This window comes from Piliocolobus tephrosceles, chromosome 5, assembly GCF_002776525.5.
Source record: "Piliocolobus tephrosceles isolate RC106 chromosome 5, ASM277652v3, whole genome shotgun sequence".
Classification (NCBI taxonomy): Eukaryota; Metazoa; Chordata; class Mammalia; order Primates; family Cercopithecidae; genus Piliocolobus; species Piliocolobus tephrosceles.
This window is the reverse complement of record NC_045438.1, coordinates 24,271,059-24,294,118: the sequence shown is the minus strand read 5'-3', so window position 1 is coordinate 24,294,118 and position 23,060 is coordinate 24,271,059. Positions and strand designations below refer to the sequence as shown.

Here is a 23,060-nt window from a genome sequence, read left to right as displayed (position 1 = left end):
GCTGCATAGTATTCCATGGTGTATATGTGCCACATTTTCTTAATCCAGTCTGCCACTGATGGACATTTGTGTTGATTCCAAGTCTTTGCTATTGTGAATAGTGCCGCAATAAACATACGTGTGCATGTGTCTTTGGGGCAGTGTTCTATACTGGCTTATTCTTAAGAGTTGTTTAAAGCCAAAGTCAGGTATTCTTGCCTTTATTCCCTTAATTTTTTACCATCTTTTTTGTGTTCCAATTACACATTCTTGGCCCCACTGGGTGTCATGACCTACTCTTTGTTAGTAAATTCATCTTTTCTTCAGTTGAGCTAGCTGTTGCCTATATCATATGTATTGGGATACAGGTTGGGGTCTGAGGTATAAGGTATAAGGAAGGTATAAGAGTGAACAGGTATAAGAGTGAACAGTGAGGCTGGGCACGGTGGCTCACGCCTGTAATCCCAACCCTTTGGGAGGCTGAGATGGGTGGGTCACAAGGTCAGGAGTTTGAGACCAGCCTGACCAACATAGTGAAACCCCATCTCTACTAAAAATACAAAAATTAGCCTGGTGTGGTGGCATGTGCCTATAATCCCAGCTACTCAGGAGGCTGAGGCAGGAGAATCGCTTGAAAAAAGAGTGAACATTGAGATGGTAGAAAACTAGTAGGTGAGGATGGGAAGCAAAATTACCACATGCCCCTAGGGAGCCTGGAACTTTTCATCACTTTCTAATGAGAGTTCCTAGTTCATGAAAACAAGGCATTGAGAGTGAAGGATTGGGTGTCTCCCTGTAAGTCTCCAGGGTGGGGAATCAGAGCCTGCGGTGGTTTCCTAGGGAGGCAGGGAAGCTGACCTGGGGACTTGGAAGCCTTTGCTGTCATTGGCATTTGTGGGGAATGGAGTCTAGACCAAATTCTGTGACTTCTGGGGCCCTAAAAGGGCATGACACAAGAACAGGGAGTGCTAGAAAACCCAAATTCCAATTCCCTGTGAATGGGGTACTGGGTGAGCTTATCATTTGTGAACATATTGTGTGTTGAGAGGGTATGATGGTGGGCAGGGCCAGGATCTGAGAGAAACAAGAGAATGGATGAAAGGGAAGGGATGGACATCTTATGGAGGAGTCAGCAGGGCATAGGAAGAGTCAGGAAGACCCCAAGGACTCAGAGGATCTTTCATTCTTGAACTCTCTAGTCAGTGCTTAGGGTTCATGAAAAAGATGGTTGATTAGACCTTGTTCAGTTATGCTACTACTAATTCCTAATTCCGAATTTCTTTTTCAATAATCATGATTTCTATCTTCCTTTTTTAAGTTTCAGGAGAATCTTACATAAGCCATTTTTAGGGGGGAAAAATACTATAAAACAGGGATCCCCAACTCCTGGGCCACAGAAGAGTACTGTTAGGAACTGGGCCACACAGCAGGAGGTGAGCAAGCATTATTTCCTGAGCTCCACCTCCTGCCAGATCAGCCAGTTTCTCATAGGAGTGTGAACCCTATTGTGAGCTGATCTAGCACATGATAATTGTGAGCTGGGCATGTGAGGGATCTAGGTCGTGCATGCCCTATGAGAATCTAATGATAAATGTAATGCACTTGAATCAACATCAAACCATCCCTCCCTCCCCCTGTCCATGGAAAAAAATGTCTTCCATGAAAGTGGTCCTGGGTGCCAAAAAGGCTGGAGACCACTGCTATAGAACATTTATTTGCCTTTTCCATGTTTGCATTTTATCTATTATTTCTTTATGGAAACTCCTTGGTGACAACTTCATAGCAAATGTCATGTTGCTTTATTTTCACTTCTTCTGCAATTATTTTTTCACCCTCCTGACTTAATAGAATACTAATTTCAACGTAGAAATGTTTAGTGTTAATTCAACCAAAAGAATATTAATAAAAAGTGATGGTATTTACTTGATAATGGAAAATGATTATCATGTGCTCGATCAGCATTTATACACAGTACATTTTTTAAAAATGTATTCCCAAACTTCCACCTCCAAACTCATGGGACCAGAAGGTTGAAATGATCCTTGGCTTCAGCATGTCAGTTGTCCAAAAGTCAAATAAAATGTGTTTGAAAAACTGAGAAATTAAATATCTAAAATGAAAATGTTTCCACTTTTCTGTTGATAAAATGCTTTGATTCCTTCAAGTGGACAGGGAAAGGGAATTCCTATATCCCTTACTGTAATGTCTCTAATTTGTTAAGAACATTGTAGAAAGGCCCTCGCCAGATGCCAGTCCCTCAGTCTTGGACTTCCCAGCCTCCAGAACTGTGAGGAAATTTATTTACTTTATTAATTCTGTTATGTATTCTTTATGTATTCTGTGACAGCAGCACAGAAAGGATGAAGACATGAGGCTTTGAATCAATTTGGCAGTTGTAGGAACAGAAGAGAAGATAAACTTAGTAGTCTTTTCAAATGCTTTGAAAAAGACTTCATATAAAGTAGTATTGAGCTAAAAAATGACTCCATGACTAGGGCATGAGAAGGAGTAGGACAATTACAAATTGTTCTGTTTTATTCAGGTTTGAATTGAGATAATGATACAATGATAAAATCCTACCTACCCTTCAAGGTATAGCTCAAATTCTGTCTCCCTCTCAAGCTACCTATGGTTACCTCAGCCATGGGTGATTTCACCCTTATATAGCCCAGCTCCATGAAACTTCAGACTCCTAAGCTCCTGCTCTACAGCACAGTGCCTTGTAGTATCTCTACAAGTTGATATGCTTTCCCTCCTCCACTAAAGTATAAGTGCCTCAGGGCTGGTTATGTCCTTGTGTAGTGTTGAGTGGTGGTTAAAACATGAGCTCTGGAGTCAGATTATCTGGACTTGTATTCCAGAAAACCCCTTAATAGATTTATGTCCTTGGTAAGTTGGCCAATCCAAGTCTCAGTTTTCTCACCTGTAAGTTGAAATAATCTAATAATAACCGTCATATCTACTTCATAGTGTGGGATTGTGAGGAATAAAGTGAGAAATGCATATAAAACACTTACTAGAGTGATTAGTAGTCACTCAGTGAATCTTCTCTATGATTATTACTCTTTGTAAATCCAACAATACTTAACACCATGTCCTAAAATAATGAATGCCTAAGCAAACACTTCTTGAATAAATTGTATACATAAATGAATTAATGTCACCAAGGCTCCTCAGAGACTGTTACATGGGACAAGACTCAGGGTCTCGAGAACAAAGGATGGAATCTGGGATGGCCAGAGGTCACAGCTCTTAAATTCCCAGTTTTAAATTGACTTCTTACCATGTGATGATCCTGGAGATTTTATTTGGTTTCCTTTCTTTTAGGTTTTACTATGTCCCAAAGTCATCTTGAGCTTTTTGGGAATTGAGAAGGCCATCCCAGGGGGCCATCCCAGAGGTTTTTTTTTTTTTTCCCCACAAAGCTTTTTTTTGAGAAATATATTATACATTTCCATCTTAATCATTTGAGAGGATCTCTGCATCCATTTATCTGTTCATGCATACTGTACTTCTTGTGGATTGCCAGGGGGACATTATAGGTCTAATACATGTATATGTATGTGTGTGTGTGTATATATATACTTATATATATATGTGTGCTTTATTTGACAAAGCCATAACTTAAAGTTTTCCAAAGATGATTTCTCATTATTATAAGAGATTATTATCCTTGCATTCATAAAAAGGTTTGGGGGGATTTTTACTTATAAGTTTCAAAGCGTATTGTCTTCTACAGCAGAACCTAAGCATGTTGTATGTGTTTTGTATAAATAGCCTTTGAAGCTTCCTAATCTCCAGCCTGATCTCAAGTTCAGAACTGAGGTATCTCAGGGAGAAGAGTAGAGAGGGGCTTAGGAAACAAGCTCAGGAGTTTCTTACAACTTATTCAATAGTCTAATAAGTACTTGGTGTCTGCAATGCGTTTTTGTAAAATATCTGTGATCTCTGCAGTACACAAAAGATGAGGTGTGCCCTTACCCTTATTTTTTCTTATTTTTCCATCAAAACAATGACAAACAATTGGTAAGGGAATTTGCACACACCAGGCATGTGATGCGCTCACTTGGTGATGTCATGGAGCTGCGTATGACCACATGAATGACCAGGGACAGCAAAGTGGGAGAGCTATACTCCATTCCTTTAGCAACCCCCAGAAGCAGAGTCAGCAAGCTCTGAAGAGCTTCATGGAGCCCTATCGTACAGGTGATGAGCTTGCTGAGAAGGAACTGGAATTTAAAACGAGAAACAATAGGTGAGCAACTCAGAGACTTCCCAGTGGCCTAAGACAAGTTGGAGGAATTAGCAAGTAGGAGCGTGATGGGAAACAAGTCCCAAAAGGAAACATGAACAGCTTGAGACAGTGGCTGCAGCTCCATGGTAGCATATATCCTCTATGCTCTTCACCTGAGAAATGTTTAGAATGCATCTTAAGGGGGAAACTAGACATGCTTTTAATGCTCTTGGCTGAAAACAGCAAAAGCAAATACTATTAACTTTTCTCTTAATTGTTGGACAAAGGAGGGCCGTGGTTCCATTATTTATGTCTGTCGTGGCACTCTGTTTGGCATTGTGGTAATTTGCTAGGATCTGTGTCTCTATGTGAGGGACACCACACACCACCCGGGTTCCCACCAGAGTCAGCGGTCTGTTTCCTCTTTGTCTTCCTTCTGAACTGCCACTGTGTGCCTTCCACCTCCCCAAATGTGCTGTCTTGCATTATCCAACTAAGAAGATACTTAGCAGCATAAGCATCCTCAGATGTGGTTCCTTCAAAAAGCATCCTACCAGCAACTAAACAGTAACTGGCAGCCATCAGTCTCTGATGAACAAGAGAGCTGAGAGAGGCAAGATTGCTTCAGGCTTAAAGAAGCAACAATAAGAACATGTGCAGATTCCACAAGAACACACACCGAATTTAATAAAGTCTTGGTGCCACAAAGGGCCGTGTAAGGGGATGATGGTGGAGTTCCTTTGTTTCCCTCCTGAATTTTCTTGTATAGGTTTGTATCTAGATGCCATGGTCCCGAATCTGCACTCCCAGATGATAATGAGTCAGCTCATCGTAGACTGTGCTACCTGTTGATAACTAAGAGCTGGGGCTGGTCAGCTGAAGGGCTTGTTAGGGTACTGCTCAAATGAAGCCAAAATTATGAGCTCTAACCCATGGGATTGTTAGGTTCAGTGTCCTCCAGTCATTCTCCCAAAATGCCTGGATTTAGTCACAAGGGGCATCAGTTTAGAAGCATTGATGAAGCATCCATAGTGCAGTGCTTCAAGATGAGCCTTAAAATCCACACTTCCCTGGCAGTAGTTAAAGAACTTCATTACAAATCAGTAGTAGTTGTAAATACAGATTGTAGGAGGAGGGAATATCTGAACACATCCAGAGGCTTCACACAGAAAGGGATATCTGAATTGGTTTTGGAAAAAAGCAAATTAACATTTTTGTCTTGTGGAGATTGAAGCAAAGCATAAGCCCAAAGAACAAAGAATAAAATTCAAGAGCACATTCAGGTTTGTCACAGTGGGCGGAGGAGTGGGGCGGGAGGAAGGGAAGGGAAGGCACACTTAGTTCAGGTGAGCTGTCAGGCAGGCTGGCTGTTCAGAGGTGGGTGCCCTGTGTGGGGAGGCTCTTTGATTCCTGGGGAGGAAGGCTAGAGAACAGGCAGTTCTTTTCTCTCTGCTAGAAAAGAGGAGGTGGCTCCTCACAAGGCTCCTTCCCACAGCTGAGCACTGCCCGTGGCTGCCCTTGCCCCTGCCTTTCCACATTGCACAAGTCCAGCACAGGGTACCCACTGGATGTGCCCGAGGCCTTCAGAGGGAAGGAAAGGAGGAAAAGGGACAGAAGAAATGTTCACAGGAAGTACATATGGGCCTGCTACTTGTGTCAAAATGTGACTGAACTCTCTTCCAGAAGGTATATTGAGTGAAAGGGTTGTTGGGTGGAATAGTCGTGTGTGGCTTGCTTTTCAGTGGAAGAGAAGGGAGGAGAAGAAGAGTGAAGGTTCCATATGGTCATCAGCAAATGGCAGCTTTTCATCGTGCCTGTCTGTGCAAATCTGGTTTCCTGTCCTTGACCCTAAATTGCTTTATCCTGTCACGAGGCAGCTGGTTCAGTAAAGTCCTGTGCTGCTCAGCAGCCGCCCAGGGGTGGGGGTGGGGAGACGGGAGCAGGAGGTGGCCGCCCTGACTCCAATTTCGTCTGCCTCTGGGTTAGCAGAGGCAGCTAGAGGTCCTGTGAAAAACGTCTGGGTGGCCTCTGTTGGCCGTCCTCCAGTAGGAACTGTTCACAGGGCTGTTCTCAGGCGGCCTCGTTCCAGAGGGTCTAACTGGGAACACAAAATGCATTGCATTTTTTTTCCCACCAACCTCAAAGAGGTCCTTTTATGGACAGACCCGTGCCTGCCTCCTTTTTAAAAAGATTCCCGTTGAGAAGCTGACCTCCCTTGACCTGGGCAAGGCGACAGGTGACCCCTCAGAGAGTGGGAGGCTGTCAAAGCAGCTCTGTCTCTGAGGTCTCGGCAGAACTGAAGACAAATGAAGCTTTCAGCCTGAAAGGACAGGCGTTGCCTTGGGACACGCCATTGAATCTGATGATGTGGCCATGGTGCAGGTCTCCCTGCCTCACGCAGAAGCAGTGGCTGGTCCCTAACCTTTGAAAACTCACTGGGTTTTGCATGATGATGTTAGCAAACAGGAGAGCAGGATGAGTGCCTTGCTTTAGGGAAAGTTACTTGGGTCTTTATCCACATCTACTTGGATGTATTCAGTCTAAACACTTCTTCTCAAGGCTGTCTCCTCTGCAGATAGTCATGGAGGGGAGTTTCCGAGTTAGGGCAGGACTGTATCAGTGACTGGATGAGACATGATGCAGTAGGTTAAAGGGATTTTTCTTAAACATTGTGGTGTCTGGGATTTTTCAAACCTCAAATAAAGCATTAATTTGATATTATCAATTTATTAAACCATAATTGAGCATAATTACATGAACTGAAATGAAATTGAAAATGGACTCCAGCCACCACTCAAATGTCAGCAACTTGATTTACAGATCCTGTTTTAAGGAATGAGTAACCAGACATAGATCTATATAACTGAAAGCCAAAAGTTTTTGTTATTTTTGGTGCAAATGAATTTGAGTTGTTACAATGGATTTCGTTAGCTGTGTGTTTAGACCTCTATATTTATTTTACGTTTGGAGTAATTTTTTTAAAAAGGAGGCTACCAAAATCCTGGGAGTTCATTTTCTACTGTTAGGAGATTTGGAATAGATGAATCACTTTTTCTCTTTGGTCTTTCTTTCTCTCTCTCTTTCTTTCTTTCTTTCTTTCTTTCTTTCTTTCTTTCTTTCTTTCTTTCTTTCTTTCTTTCTTTCTTCTTTCTTTCTTTCTTTCCTTCTTTTTCTTCCTTCCTTTCTTCTTGACTTCCTTTCCTTCCTTCCTTACTTCCTCCCTCCCTTCCTTCCTTCCTTTTTGTTCTTGGATTTATTTTAGCATTATTTATTTATATATCTTTATTAGTTTAATATGGATTTAGGACTCATACAATGTCTTGCAGTAAATTAACTATTCAAATTTGGTGTTGCAAAGCCAGGAGAAGACACAGTATTTGCCATAAGTGATCTATAAGGCCTAGAGAAAAAATGGAAATGGTACCCCACGCACAGCTCAAACAGATTGCAGGATTTAGGTATGTATTAGTTCACTTGATCCAAGAAGCTGACACAGCAAGTATCATGACTTTGGGACTTGGAGCTAACCCAGACCTAGTTGTAGTGGAGTCAAGCTTCAAACTCAGGTACTTTGACTCCTCCCCTTATGCTCTTTTAGCCATAGGCAGGAAGCCTAGAGAAAACCATCATCAATGTAAAGATAATTCACCAAGTTCTTACAGTGCTTGCATATAAAGAACTGAGTCCTGAGTGGCTGGATCTTGAGTGGTTGGTTGGCTCTAGATCAAACACTAATGCTCTGTTTCTCTCAGTGTCTGCATCTGTGAAGTGGGGTCATTCAATACAAGTTATTTCATGACTCTGCCCCAGGGATAGCATAATAAATGATAGTCATTTACATAGAGATCATTCTTTACTGTACAAAATTTCTTTTGCACACAAAAGAGCTCTGAAAGGAAAAAGACTACAAATGCAAGTTCTCTTCTTAGAACTTCAGTTTCCTCAACAGCAAAAGAAGTGGCTCACACCTATCTCTAATATTTAATGGGGGTTTGGAAAGTCACTCAATGTCACTTGGAGAGTCTTTTCTGAGCTTAAGAGATGTTTACTCAAAAAAATTATTGAGCATCTATTATCTGAGAAGGATTGTATTAGGTACGGGGAAGCAAACCTGGATCCCATCCCTCAAAGACCTTGCAGTCTAGTGGAGAAACAGACATTGATAATAACATGAGGTCTATTGTAACAAGTGCTAGAAAAACTGAGACAGTCACAAGCTCAGTGCAGCCAAAGAAAACTGTACCAGGAAAGCAGTGAAGGCTCAAAGGGATGGAGATGGAGAGAAAAGACTGGAGATGCAAAAGATATTTTTGAGGTGGATAAGACTCTCACTGGGCAATCAATGTGTGAAAGTAGGACTTTTGGTCTTTGTTTCTGTGTCCTCAGCATGAAGCATATACTGGGGACACAGAAGAGGCTCAGTAGCAATGGTAAGACTTAACTCCATGGAGAGAGAGAGAGACAAACTTGCAAATTGTAGGCATTTGAGGAGGATGTTTCTTTATTGGGTTTAAAAATCTAAGAATTAATATTTACCATTGGCATATGTGAAACTGAATGTGTGTGTGTGTGTGTGTGTGTGTTCATGTGTGTGAAAGACAGAGAGAGAGGGAGGAGGTGAGAGAACCATCCAACAGACATCCATTAAGCCTCTGGAATGCTAAGAAGCATTAGTATGACCCACACTGATATGGAGAGCTAAAGGAGTTGGCATGTGGCTTGCTCCTATGCTGGTGTGTCCTGCAGAAACCTCAAAGGCATTATTATAAGACTAGGTAATTCAGGCTTGGGGAATCAGGATGGGAACTTGACTCTGAAGAGAGGATAGGGGTTTACAAAAAGGAGATGATGTACTGGAGAATGGATATACTCTATAAGAACTGTGAGCATAAGGGTAGAGAAATAAAGCAAAGATGGGAGCAATCAGCAAGGAATCTTGTAAAGGATCTAATTCCTACTGAGCTTTCCCTTTGGATGCATTCAGGCTTGATTTTGTCTTTTCTAAGCTGAAATTTTCTTTATAAATCTCAGGGGTTCAACTCTTCTTTAGTCCCTTGTTTGTTTCTTTCAGGGCATTTATTACCAATTGTCATTATTTTGTTCATATTTTGTTATTTGTTTTTAACTTTCTCCCCAAATAGACTATAACTTCCAAGAAAGATTTTTTTTTCACCACCCTATCTCTAGAATCTAACTTAGTAGACATTTGTTAAATATTTGTTGACAGTGAAGGCTAAATTTCACTCTCCTGCTTCTTCTGTTTTCTCTTGGTGATATTTATATCATTCAAATGTTTACTGAGGGCATAAGTACCATATGGACTGTGTCCTAAGTAGGCACAGGAGTGCAGAGATGTACATACAGTCATGTGTCATTTAACAACGTAATATATTCTGAGAAATGCATCCTTAGGCAATTTTGTCATGGTGCAAACATCATAGAATGTGTTTACACAAACCTAGACAGTATAGTCTACTACACACCTAGGCCATATGCAATAGCCTATTGCTCCTAGGCTACAGCTCGATTCATGTGAGTGTACTGAATACTATAGGCAATTGAAACACAGCGGTAAATATTTGTGTATCTAAACATAGAAAAGGTCCAGTGAAAATATATTATAATCTTATGGGACCACTGTGGTATATGCAATTTGTTATTGACTGAAACATTACACAGTGCATGACTATGCATGATTTTTGGATTAAATGAAGGCTCAAAAAGACAGACAGAAAAGCAGATAAACAAGAATGCAGTGCACAGAGAGAAGAGGTCCATCTTGGTCAGGATGAGTTAAGGAAGGTTTTACAGAGAAGAAAATATTGAAGCTGGACCTTAAAAGCACCATAGGTAACCGCAAGGTGGAACACAGAGGAGGAATCACACAGGCACAACATGATGAGCTGTGCTTGGAGCTTGATGGTTGGAACACGAGATGAGCATAGAAGCCTGTTGGGAAGTGAAGTAGAACAGATGGGAAAAAAATAATTTGCCTGCTATTTTAATAAAGACTCTGGGTTTTAATTTTTGTGGATAAAGTATATTTGAAGAAGTTTATGTATGTAGGGAGTTGTGATTAGTTTTCACAATTAGAAAGTCATTGCAATTGCCCAGACAAGAAACAGTAAGGGCCTGAACTAAGGCAATGGACAGACATGAACAATTTTAGCATATTTTTAGGAATAAACACCCATATAATTTTGCAGCTCAATATCCTAAGGTTCAGTTGCAGAGAACAAAATCTATTCTGGCCAGATTAAGCAGAAAGAATTTTTTTTAACAGAGTATACATGGTTAAAAGAATGTTTGGAAGAGCTAAAGAATCAGATACTGGACTGAATTTCTAGAAATAATTCCCAGTGTTACACAACAGAACTGGGCTGCCAAGGGAGTCGCTTCTCTTGTTGTGAGCATAATAACCAATTGATCAATTGGGAAGTTGCTGGAACAACCAAGTTGTCTGTTGTAAGATACACCAGCAAAGTGGATATCTTGTTGTCTACTTTTCTCCTTTCTAAGCTCAGTTCTGAACCAAGCCTCACATAAATATGTCTGGTTAGTGGAACATAAATCACAATCAGATCTAGCTTCAAAGTCATCTAGAAAACATCATTGCTTAGTTTGCAGGTATTTATGAGTACAAGAAGACACAGTAGAACCAGATTGGAATAGATATTAAGCAAGCAAATATCCACCATTATATCCACTATAGAGGCAGTTAAATGTAGGGGGTAAGAGTGAAGGTTTAAGGATGATTTTCTGTCTCAATTTAGGTGACTGGGATACCAATAACTAAACAAGGAAATAGAGGAAAGAGAAATGCAGCTTTGGCTTTGGTTTCAGATATGCTTAGTTTAAGATGCCAGCAGGTCACACAGGTGGAGATTCCCAGCAGGCAGTTGGATAGACATTTAGCAGAAATCACAAAAATTTGGAGATCTTTTCATAGACAATAGATAGAATTAGGGAATAAACTAGATAATCCAAATAGATCATCATAGTAAAACGAAAGAGGGTCAATGATGATACCCAAAGAACACCAATGTTGGATCATAGTGTTAAGGAGGAGTCCACAGCATAGATTTTAGAATGATGTAATGGGGGAAAAATCAGTGCTATTTGCTCTTCTGACACCAGGTATGAGAGAATGTCAGAAACAATGTCAAATGCTGCAAAGATGTCACATAAGGATTGGAAAAATGTCACTAGAAGATTACAATAATAAAGATGGTTGTAATCAATTTGAGAAAGAACTCTGTTGGTCGAGTGGTAGGTAGAGAAATCATTCAGTGAATTGTGGGGCAATTTGACAGTGAAGAAGAAGAGATAAGAGCTAAAGAAGCCAAATTTAAGGAGTTTGACTATGAAAGGCATGGGAGCAATAAGGCTGAAGATGAGAAAACTGAGGAATGGAATTTCTTTTCTTTTTTTCTTTTTTCTTTTTTTTTTTTGAGATGAGGTCTCGCTCTGTTGCCCAAGTTGGAGTGCAGTGGTGCGAACTCGGCTCGCTGCAACCTCCACCTCTTGGGTTCAAGTGATTCTCCTGCCTCAGCCTCCCAAGTTGCTGGGATTACAGATGCATGCTGCCAAGCCCGGCTAATTTTTGTATTATTATTAATTTTGTAGAGATGGGGTTTCACCATGTTGGCCAGGCTGGTCTGAACTCCTAATCTCAGGTGATCCACACGCCTTGGCCTTCCAAAGTGCTGGGATGATAGGCACGAGCCACCATGCCCAGCCAGAAAATAATTTTTAAGATGAGAGAAATTTAAGCAGGTTTACAGGCTAAAAAGAAGAATCCAGAAGAGGAGGGAACATTGAGGATGCAGAACAGAAGGGACTCTATGGAGCAAAAATCTAGAAGAGACAAGAGGAGACAGTGTAGTATACAGAAGAGTATAAAGATGTCCATGTCCTAATCCCCAGAACCTAAGAACATGTTACCTTCCATGGTACAGGGGACTTTGCAGGTGTGATTAAGTTAAGGATTTTGCCATGAAGAGATTTTCCTGGGTTAGCTGGACTGGCCCAATGTAATCACAATCTTATAAAATAAAAGAAAAAAATGAAGCCCCCAGAAGGACCTAGCCCTGCCAACACCTTGACTTCAGCCAAGGCAAACTGATTTTGGACTTCTACCTCCAAAATGGTTAGAGAATAAATTTGTATTGTTTTAGGGCCCCCAATTTGTGGTAATTTATTACAGCAACAATAAGAAACTAACGTAGGCAGGAATCAATGAATCAAAAACAAATGTAGGCATCATCTCTAAGAAGGTGGGAGAAAAAGTATCCTCCACAGAGAAAGGAAGAAAGAAAGTAAGCATAGGATGGAATGAGGATATCTCTATAGGTACAGAGCACCTGTGTATGGGTGTGTGTTCTACAAGAAGCAGAGCAAGGTTGGAGGCAGGAAAGGTGACTTTCCTGAAGGACGTTGGGGATACGTAATAATGATTTCTCTATTTTCTCAATAAGATAGTAAGGCTATTTTCTGAAAGTAAGAACAGTATGCAATTGCAATATTAATAGAGTTCTGCAAGTCATACCTTGTCATTAAGTATTGGGTAAAAGGTTTTTTTTGTTGTTGTTTGTTTTTTGTTTTGTTTTGTTTTGGGACAGACTCTCTCTCTGTCACCCAGGCTGGAGTGCAGTGGTGCGATCTCAGCTCACTGCAACCTCTGCCTCCCAGGTTCAAATGATGCATAGTATGGCAGCAATTAAGATGGAAATAATGAGGAAAAGGAATACTCATCAATGGAGATTAGAAAGGGACAAGGTAGGAATATTTTAAGGAAGTATTTGAGGTAATAGATGAATATTAAAACAAATAATAATACCTCTAATCCTCTACATTTGACCAGTTCTCTTTGGCAGTTCTCAGTAGCTGCAGAAAAGGTAATTATACGATTGAGGTAGTATTTAAGGCATGTTAATGGAAGATGGTGAATAATCTGGAGATTTGGTGTGCTGGTAAAATAGTTGAGTGATGTACAGTGGAGTATAGCCTAGTTAAAAAGAAATTGATTAAGAGAGGACTGATAGAGAAAAAGAAGGGTCATGGGAAATGAAGTTTCAATAAAATAGGGAGTAGTTGTGTACCAATCATACAAGAGTGAAATAGGTGGATATGAAGGTATGAAGGATGTTGTGAGATTAGTCAGGGTAATCCAAGATAAAGAGCATTGAGTTATGTGGAAGACATAGGTGGGGCTTACTCAACAGTCAGACTTCTCATCTGATCTTTTTTTTTAATTTTCATTTCTAGCAGAGATTCAGTTTTGCTCAGGTGCCCTTTTCTTTGTTCAGGTAATCAACAAGGTTGATTCCCTCCTCAGCTCTAGGGGTCAAATCATGATTGGCTAAGCCAGTGGTCTCAAATTTTAGTGTACATTGGAATCACTTAGAGGGTTTCTTGAACACAAATTGCTGGGCTCCCTCCTGGCATTTCTCACTCACTTGGTCTTGAATGAGGCTTAAGAATTTGCAGTTTTAACAAGTTTCTAGGTGATGCTAATGCTGCTGGTCTAGAAGTGGCACTTTGAGAATGACTGATGTAAGCCAACCATGGTGATCTAATCCCCCTTGTTTAGGCATGGCCATGTGACTAAACCCCAGCCAATGATAACCTAGGGGAAGTCTCCTGTAGAGGTTCCCAGACATGTTTTCCATCTAATATATGGAGCCATATGAAAGGAAAGAAGTCCTCTTCTTCAGTGAACATGTCTGCTTATGAGGTCCCTAGAAGAGCTCCAGCCATTGTAGCCATGACGACAGGCATTGCCAAAACCCTGAGGATGATGCATACATACTTAGCCGGTTTTTACCCCCATATTTAACAACCTCTTTGAGCTACTGAACTGACCCACTCTGGAACCACACTTCCTCTGGGCTTGTACTATGTGAGATAATAGATCATCACTGCTTAACCTCCTTTTAGTTGGATTATCTGTTTCATGGAGCTGAGTGTATTTCATTGATACAGATTTAATTTTATTTCCCAATAAGCAAATAATTCAAAGGGCTAGAGTATCCATTGGCTGATAATGATGTGGGAGAAAATTTGTTGCCAGAGAGAATAATAATCTTTTAAATATGTAACCTGGAGGTATTTATTAAAGTTAAAATACATAAATATTTTAGTGTAAAAATCTTTCTTCCTGAAATTTATCTTATGGAAATAAAAGTACCCATATAAAAAAATACATAATTAAGAGTATTTATTGTAATTTTTGTCTAATCTAAAATAAAAAGAGATAACTTATATACGTCAATAGGGGAATATTGAATCAATTGTGATACATTTACTCTATGAGATAGTATGCAACTGTTTTTTAAAACTATTTAGATTTATATCTATTGACCTGAAGAGATACCCATAATATGCTATTAATTTGCAGAGGTGTATATAGTATAATTTGATAAAAATAATAAATATCAAATATATATTTGTCTAAAATGCAAAAATTAGCCGGGCATGGTGGCATGTGCCTGTAATCCCAGCTACTGGAGAGGTTGAGGCACGAGAATTGTTTGAACCCAGGAGGCAGAGGTTGCAGTGAGCCAAGATCGCACCACTGCACTCCAGCCTGGGTGACAGAGAGATAGTCTGTCTCAAAAACAAAAACAAACAAAAAAACACAAACCTCTTACCCAATACTTAATGACAAGGTACAACTTGCAGAACTCTTATTAATGTTGCAAATACATAAAAATTGATGCTGCATATGGACAAGGAGTAGATGATATCAAGGGCAAATTGAAGCATTCATTAAATTAGATAATGTAGTATGGGAAAATTTTTATTTTTGATTTCAATTATGTTCATTGGTTGTATTAAGGTGACATTAAACATGTGGGATGTTGAAATTTAAAAGTGCGATTGGCAAGGCTGAAGGAATAACAACTGGTATGGACTGGGAAAATAAAGTGAGGGTGAAAGTGAGGAGACCAAAGACCTTTACATCTTTTGCCCAGAAGTCACCAAAGAAAATTCCTCCTGGTGATAACCTGAGCCAGAGTCCTCAATAAAGGAGGGAGAGTTTCTGGGAAAGTGATGGATGACAGAGAAGAGAAAAGAAAAATGACATGAACCTAAAACAGAAAGAATTTGGCAAGAAGCTGTGAGACTTCCATTACGGCAACATGGTAGAATGGGCATTTTTTAAAAATGGCCAAGAATACTCTTGCTTCTCCTTCCTCTCTTTCCCCAATCTCTGATTTCAATAACTGAGTGGAGTTGGGGCTCCACTGGGCTGCTCTTTCTGTAGACTCCAACAGGCCAAGTTCTATCACTGCACCTCTGTCTGAGTTGCTCCCCAAATCCTATAACCCTGTTTCTTCTTTTTGGTCCACACTCATCCCTAGGGGTCAACTGGAAGTACTTTTGTCTTCATGACTTCCTTGCAGTTCTGACTCCAAGAAGTGTGCTCCATGTATGAACTCCTAACACAACTTGGCACTTCATCACAGACGGTCATTTATTCCTCCTCAGTAGTTCTCTATCTGTAAAACTTGTTTCATAAGAGTGGTGCCAAAAAGTCATCATTCTCTCCAAGCCTTTTGCTCTATCAGGTCCTCATCCTTTTTTCCTCTTTCATTTCACAGAGAAAAGAAGATATCAGCTGGAAAATCCCTCACATTTCTCTCTCTCTTCTGAGTCCTTCATGTTGGCTCATCAAGGAGGAGGTGTCCCTCCACGTGTCAAAGGCAGGCTCTACTGGCACCTGGATTTTCTTCTGTTATTCTCTGAGCTTCTTGATGTTCCAGCCCTATCCTAGTTGCTGACTAGACAGTGATGAATCACACAAATGTAGCCCCTGTCCTCACAGAGTTTAGAATCTGATGGAGAGCAGGCATTTGTAATTATAAATAGGATGGGTGTTACATCATGCGGGATTCTCTCTCCTCCTGTCTTCCTGGAAACTGCTAATGATTATCTCCTGCTGTCTTCATTATCTCTAAACTCTTTTCTATAACATCTCCCAAATGAACATTTATATTTGGGGTCTCATCTTAAATGTAACAATTCCTTTACCCATATTTTTCTTCAAATACAGTTCGACATTTTCCTCCATTCCACAGTAAGACTTCTAGGAAGAGTTGCTTATGATCACTGTATTCTTTATCATACTTCTCCTTGACACTCGGCTTCGGAAACACTCCCCTGCTGCCACCACCACATCCCAGAACCTCTCTTACCAAAAACGATGACTTGGACTTTGGTGAACTCGATGCACATCTTTCAGCTCTTGTTTGACCTCTTGGCAACATTTAATGTTGTTATCACTGTCTGCTTTTCCAAACCATCTTTGTTTGGCTTCAGATACTCCACAATTTCCCCAATTCCTCTCACCACTTTTCCTCTCTGTTTTCATCTGCCTTTCAGGTTCATCTTCCACCATTAGACATTTAAGGTTCCAAGTCTCCGTGCTTTCACTTGATATTTTTTACCTAGGCAATCTCATCCATTTGTAACCTCTAGGTTAACACGTCCAGATGATGCTTCTGTTAGTGTAGGCAGCTTAGGCATGAGCAGGGCAGGAGAGGCCCCTCCTCAACCAAGAATGTCAGGAGACCATCAGGTGATGGTCAGGCGGTTGTTAAGCTGCCTCTCTAAAATAATAATTCATTGCAGCTGACGCCAGAAAAGGCATTCTCCCAATAGGTGGAAAACCTGAAACTGGTGATCAGCTTCCTGAGGAGATCTCAGGAGTTGGGCAAATGGGCTCGAGCATGTGCACTAAGGGGCAAAATGGAGGATGACCTTCCTCTAGGAGCACTGGACGGGTAAGGGGAAAACGCCTCAAGTGAGCATGTGCACAACTTTAGTAAACACACCATGCCCATGCTCCCCTCCAAATGCTGGCAGGTCACTGTGCATGCAGACAGCCCACCCTAAGGGAAGAAACGGGGAGAAGAGACGCAAGACCCCAGAAGCGTGCCAGTGAATAAAACTTCAAGCCACAGGTCAAACAGTGCACTTTACTTCCTTTCATTCCTGTTCTAAAGCTTTTTAATAAACTTTCATTCCTGCTCTAAAACTTGCCTCAGTCCCTCACTCGGCCTTATGCCCCTTGGTCAAATTCTTTCTTCTGAGGAGGCAAGAATTAAGGCTATTGCAGACCCGTGCAGATTCGCTGCCTGTAACATTTCCACGTTTGTATTTCCAGTTCAGATTCCCTCTTGGAATTTCAGACTAGTAAATCCAACAGCCCTTGTACAATTCCCTCTGGGAATGTTTCTTAGAATCCTGGACAAGCTTAGGGCCCCTTATAATGTGCTCCCATATCACCTCGTATTTCACACTATTCTTTTTTTTTTTTTTTTTTACTACTTTGTTGTGACTTTATTATCTGTATTCATCCCTGGAGTATATTCTGTGAAGGCAGGAACCCCAGACCATGTCTGTCTTATTCATCACTGTATCTGCAGTATCCAGCAAAGTGCTTGGTATGTAATGTTAAGTTTAGCCTACAGCTAGCTGCCTCCTTACATATTTTTTGTTTTTGTTTTTGTTTTTGTTTTTTTGAGGCGGAGTCTCACTCTGTCGCCCAGGCTGGAGTGCAGTGGCTGGATCTCAGCTCACTGCAAGCTCCGCCTTCCGGGTTTACGCCATTCTCTTGCCTCAGCCTCCCGTGTAGCTGGGACTACAGGCGGCCGCCACCTCGCCCGGCTAGTTTTTTGTATTTTTTGGTAGAGACAGGGTTCCACCAGGTTAGCCAGGATGGTCTCCATCTCCTGACCTCGTGATCCATCCGTCTTGGCCTCCCAAAGTGCTGGCATTACAGGCTTAAGCCACCGTGCCCGGCCTGCCTCCTTACATATTTTAAGTTCATGGTTTCTGCATACAAAATGAACTGTGACCTAACTGGATTGGTAAATAGACTGCAACCTGCTCTTGCACCAATCACTGAGTTTTGGCCAATCACAGGAAGTCAACTGTTCAAACGGTATTCAAATAAGGCAAATGATGAGCTGCAACCAATCCAACAGTCCAACTGTTTCTGTACCTCACTTCTGTTTTCTGTACATCACTTTTCTTTTTCTGTCCATAAATCCTCTCTGACCCGTGGCAGTGCAGAGTTTCTCAGAATCTATTCTGGTTCACAAGGAGTCGGTGGCAGGGGTGTGTGTGAGAGGGGAGCTGCTGGATTCTCGAATCGTTCTTTGCTCAGTTAACCTCTTTTAAATTTAATTTATCTAAAGTTTTTCTTGTCACAGTAATTACTACTGATTGAAAACCTGGGTTGATAAGTTTAACAATTCAATTTAAGCCATTGTTAGAGTTATCCTATTTGTTTTAAAGAGCATCAATAGGCTTTGCAGACGCTGCCGCCGAAGAAATTCTTGTACTACTAGCCATGGTCAACCCTACCGTGTTCTTCGACATTGCCGTCGACGGCGAGCCCTTGGGCCGCGTCTCCTTCGAGCTGTTTGCAGACAAGGTTCCAAAGACAGCAGAAAATTTTCGTGCTCTGAGCACTGGAGAGAAAGGATTTGGTTATAAGGGTTCCTGCTTTCACAGAATTATTCCAGGGTTTATGTGTCAGGGTGGTGACTTCACACGCCATAATGGCACTGGTGGCAAGTCCATCTATGGGGAGAAATTTGAAGATGAGAACTTCATCCTAAAGCATACAGGTCCTGGCATCTTGTCCATGGCAAATGCTGGACCCAACACAAATGGTTCCCAGTTTTTCATCTGCACTGCCAAGACTGAGTGGTTGGATGGCAAGCATGTGGTCTTTGGCAAAGTGAAAGAAGGCATGAATATTGTGGAGGCCATGGAGCGCTTTGGGTCCAGGAATGGCAAGACCAGCAAGAAGATCACCATTGCTGACTGTGGACAACTCGAATAAGTTTGACTTGTGTTTTATCTTAACCACCAGACCATTCCTTCTGTAGCTCAGGAGAGCACCCCTCCACCCCATTTGCTCGCAGTATCCTAGAATCTTTGCTCTCGCTGCAGTTCCCTTTGGGTTCCATGTTTTCCTTGTTCTCTCCCATGCCTAGCTGGATTGCAGAGTTAAGTTTATGATTATGAAATAAAAACTAAATAACAAAAAATAAATAAATAAAGAGCATCAATATTAGCATGCATTTTATCTGTTGCAGTATCATAGTCTTTTAATGACTGATACCTTTGTTGAATATGATAAAAACAAATTACTAGAAAAATTAAGCAAACAATAACAAAAAAGACATACAAAATGCATGTCCACATTTTTCATTACTAGATTCAACAGGCTTGATATTATGAAAGGTTTCTAAATGTTCACTCTCAATTTCTGTAATTTTGTTGGTGCTGAACAGTGACAAAGAGTTCACAGACCAGCACTGGACAGCAGATCCTACTTCGAGTAGCAATGGACTCAATGACAGAGGTAGTCACATCTCTTAGCTTTTTTGCATTTTTCCTACTTGTTTTATTTGCTGAATAACTCCCTCTTATAATTGTAAGGAAAGAAAAATAATTTTCTCTCTACCCTGAACAGTTCTTAATCAGGATGAACCCCTGTAACAAAAGACAGAGTAACAAAGAAAACAGAGTAACAGAGAAAAAAAATCAGAAGTTTATTAGCATGTACACCTCATATATACATGGGAAACACCCTGGGAAATGAGTAAATTATTAAAAGGTGGCTTTGAAACAAGACTTTACTAGCCTCATCTGCTGACACAAAGGAAGAGGGATGTGGGTGAAGGCCCAGCAGATCATAGTAAGCAATAGTAAGATGTGTTATATAAATTTAAGTCAGTGCCTTTTCCATTGATGAGTCTCTACTAATTGTTGTCATCCTTTGCTTCATGGTACAGAGGGGGAGGCATCTTTACAAATGGAGATTTCCTTTATAGAAATAAATTTCCCTTATAAAAGAATAAAAGAGTAACTTGTCCAGTTAGCCCTTCCTACTCCTGGGTTCCCCATCTGTGGATTTAACCAACTCTGGTTTGAAAATATTTGAGAAAAAGACATGCATCCGTACCAGACATGTACAGATTTTTTTCTATTCATTACTCCCTATGCAATGCAGTATAACAACATAGTTATTTAGACAGCATTTACATTATATTAGATATTATAAGAAATCTAGAGATGATTTAAAGTATATGGGAGGATGTGCATAGGTTAAATGCATATATTATGCTATTTTATATCAGGGACTTGAGTATCCAGGATTTTGCCGTCCATGGGGGTCCTGGAATCAATCCCCCACAGATACTGAGGGACAAGTGTACTCTGATTTCAGAGTGTCTCCCATGTCTGCAGTTTCTCAAAATAATCCTTGTGCCGAAAAGGCACATTTGGAGATGGCTTGCTCTCGTCTCCTACATAGTTAATCCCTAAAGTGGCAGTGGAGGGTACAGATGTGAAGCAGGTGCTCTGAGATGGTGGGGAACATCAGTGTGCATGTGTGCCATAGGGGACCTGCCAGGCTGCTTGTGCTATGTGACTGTTGTAGTCCTGATAGAGTTGCCACAGACTCAGGGCCCACTGTCGTGCAGCCTTATCCTTGGCACTGAGTGCTTTAAAACCAAAGGACTTCCTGAAAAACTCTTATCTTTTCATAGCTTATCACTACTGTCTCCAGAATCCTTCAAATATTACAATTTTTATGACCTTTAGAAAATGCTTGCACTGTTTCTAATAAACACGGGAACTGAAACTTCTTATGGAATTGCCAAGGGTTTTATTTTTTTCAAATTTTCTACAACCAAATATCTATGGATACAAAAAGTTCAACATGACAAGACCTACTGTTTTCCCACATAATTTTTCATGGTAAGACTATGGGGAGGTTTCAACCTCTTCCCTTTTGTCAATTTTGGAGTATTTCTTTGTTTAATATTTGAACAACCAAAAAATGCCCAGTCACACACCAGAACCTCATTTTATCTCGAGCAGAAGCTGCTGAACAGAAAGCTCAGCTTTTAAAAGTCTTGTTAGGGTTGCCAGATTTAATAAATATAAATACGGGATACCTAGTAAAATTTGAATGTGAGATAAACAACAAAACATTTAGTATGGACATGGACATGATGTGCCTATCCTTTGTGTAGAATACACTTATACTAAAAATTTATTCTTAATTTTCAGTCAAATTTAACTCAATGTCTTGTATTTTATCTGGTAATGCTGTCTTATGTAAATTATTTTGTTTAGATGGGAAGATTTCCCTATGTTACTACTGTGTGCTGTTTTGAGGTTTGGGGGATTTTTTTTCACTATTTGAACACACTTTTTAAAAGGCTCTCTGCCAGTCCCAGCTCATTATCAATGACACCATTAGCATCACCATAGCTTTAAATTATGTTAAAACAGGATTAGAACTACTGACAAATTGTAAAAGCAAGAGACTCCCAAGGAAGTAAGGATCAAATTATGATCAAGAAAGGAAAGGAAGGAAATGCCAGCCTCAGTCTGTAGATAATGCTCAGCATAGTGAATGCTCTGTGATGGAGTCAGACACAAAATACCCTTGGGAGGCTGATGGGCACTCAGTCTCACATTTCGCAGATGGAGAAACTTGAACACAAAGGGAGTTAGTGCCTTTTTCAGCAGGGCAGGAAGCAGGTGTGTAAAGGAATGGGAGAAGAGAAAAAAAATCTTCTAAAACGCAGTCTTACCTACCAAAGCATGAAGAAGGCAGACATCACAAATATGTGGATATTTTTATTAAAATATTCTTCTTCTATCTGGGCATGGTGGCATGCTCCTATATTCCTAGTTACTTGGGAGGCTTAGGAGAATCACTTGAAGCCACAAATTTGGGGCTACACTGCACCATGATCGCACCTGTGAATAGTGACTGCATTCCAGCTTGGGCAACATAGCAAGACCATATCTCAAAAAACTTTTAAATAGTTTTCTCCTAGACAGTGAGAAAATTTTACCTCTACAGTTACCACCCTTTATAAGCGCAAATCATGGAATCAACATATTCTAAAATTTGAAAGGTATTAGAGAACATTTATTCCAATCTCTTCATTATATTGATGGAGGAACCATGAGGCCAAGAGGTTATGTGGCTTTACTGAGTTTTATAACTTGCAGAAATCCACCTGAGTCCAGGACTAAGGATTTCTACAACTCAGTGTTTTCAGTCCAGCTTCTTTTAAATTAACAATTGATCCATAAGATATAGAAAAAAACAAGGATCAGTCTCCTCAACCAAGGAAAGTGACTCAAATGGTTTGGTTTGGGAAATATTGGGATCTTAAAATGTCCCTCTCTTTTCATAATCTTAGGAACTGCCATAAATAAGAATAGAGTCTGATCTTTTTGTTAAAAAATAAATTACAAAAAAATAAAATTATAACACATATATATGTAAAACAAGCATATGTCAAAATATGTATTTACTCATTAATGAAGAAATGTGTAAGATGTTACAAATAATTTAAATGGTGTACAGAGATAAAATGTTACATTGTCTCTCTGAATGCTATGGACTGAACTGTGTCCTACCCTTTCCCTCAAATTTATTTGTTGAAGCACTACCCCGACCCTCATCCCCATGAAATTGTAATGGAGTCGGCCGGGCGCGGTGGCTCAAGCCTGTAATCCCAGCACTTTGGGAGGCCGAGACGGGCGGATCACAAGGTCAGGAAATCGAGACCATCCTGGCTAACACAGTGAAACCCCGTCTCTACTAAAAATACAAAAAAACTAGCCGGGCGAGGTGGCGGGCGCCTGTAGTCCCAGCTACTTGGGAGGCTGAGGCAGGAGAATGGCGTAAACCCGGGAGGCGGAGCTTGCAGTGAGCTGAGATCCGGCCACTGCACTCCAGTCCGGGCGACAGAGCGAGACTCCGCCTCAAAAAAAAAAAAAAAAAAAAAAAAAA

The 23,060-nt window shown here is 40.6% G+C and overlaps 1 protein-coding gene across 1 annotated transcript; it reads left to right on the top strand.

Moving 5' to 3' along the window:
* Positions 1 to 18,532: 18,532 nt before the first annotated feature.
* On the top strand, positions 18,533 to 19,281 carry LOC111554934 (peptidyl-prolyl cis-trans isomerase A). The gene has a single exon (XM_023230669.1). It carries the CDS (start codon positions 18,576 to 18,578, stop codon positions 19,071 to 19,073), a length of 498 nt encoding a protein of 165 aa, XP_023086437.1. The 5' UTR covers positions 18,533 to 18,575; the 3' UTR covers positions 19,074 to 19,281.
* Positions 19,282 to 23,060: the final 3,779 nt, after the last annotated feature.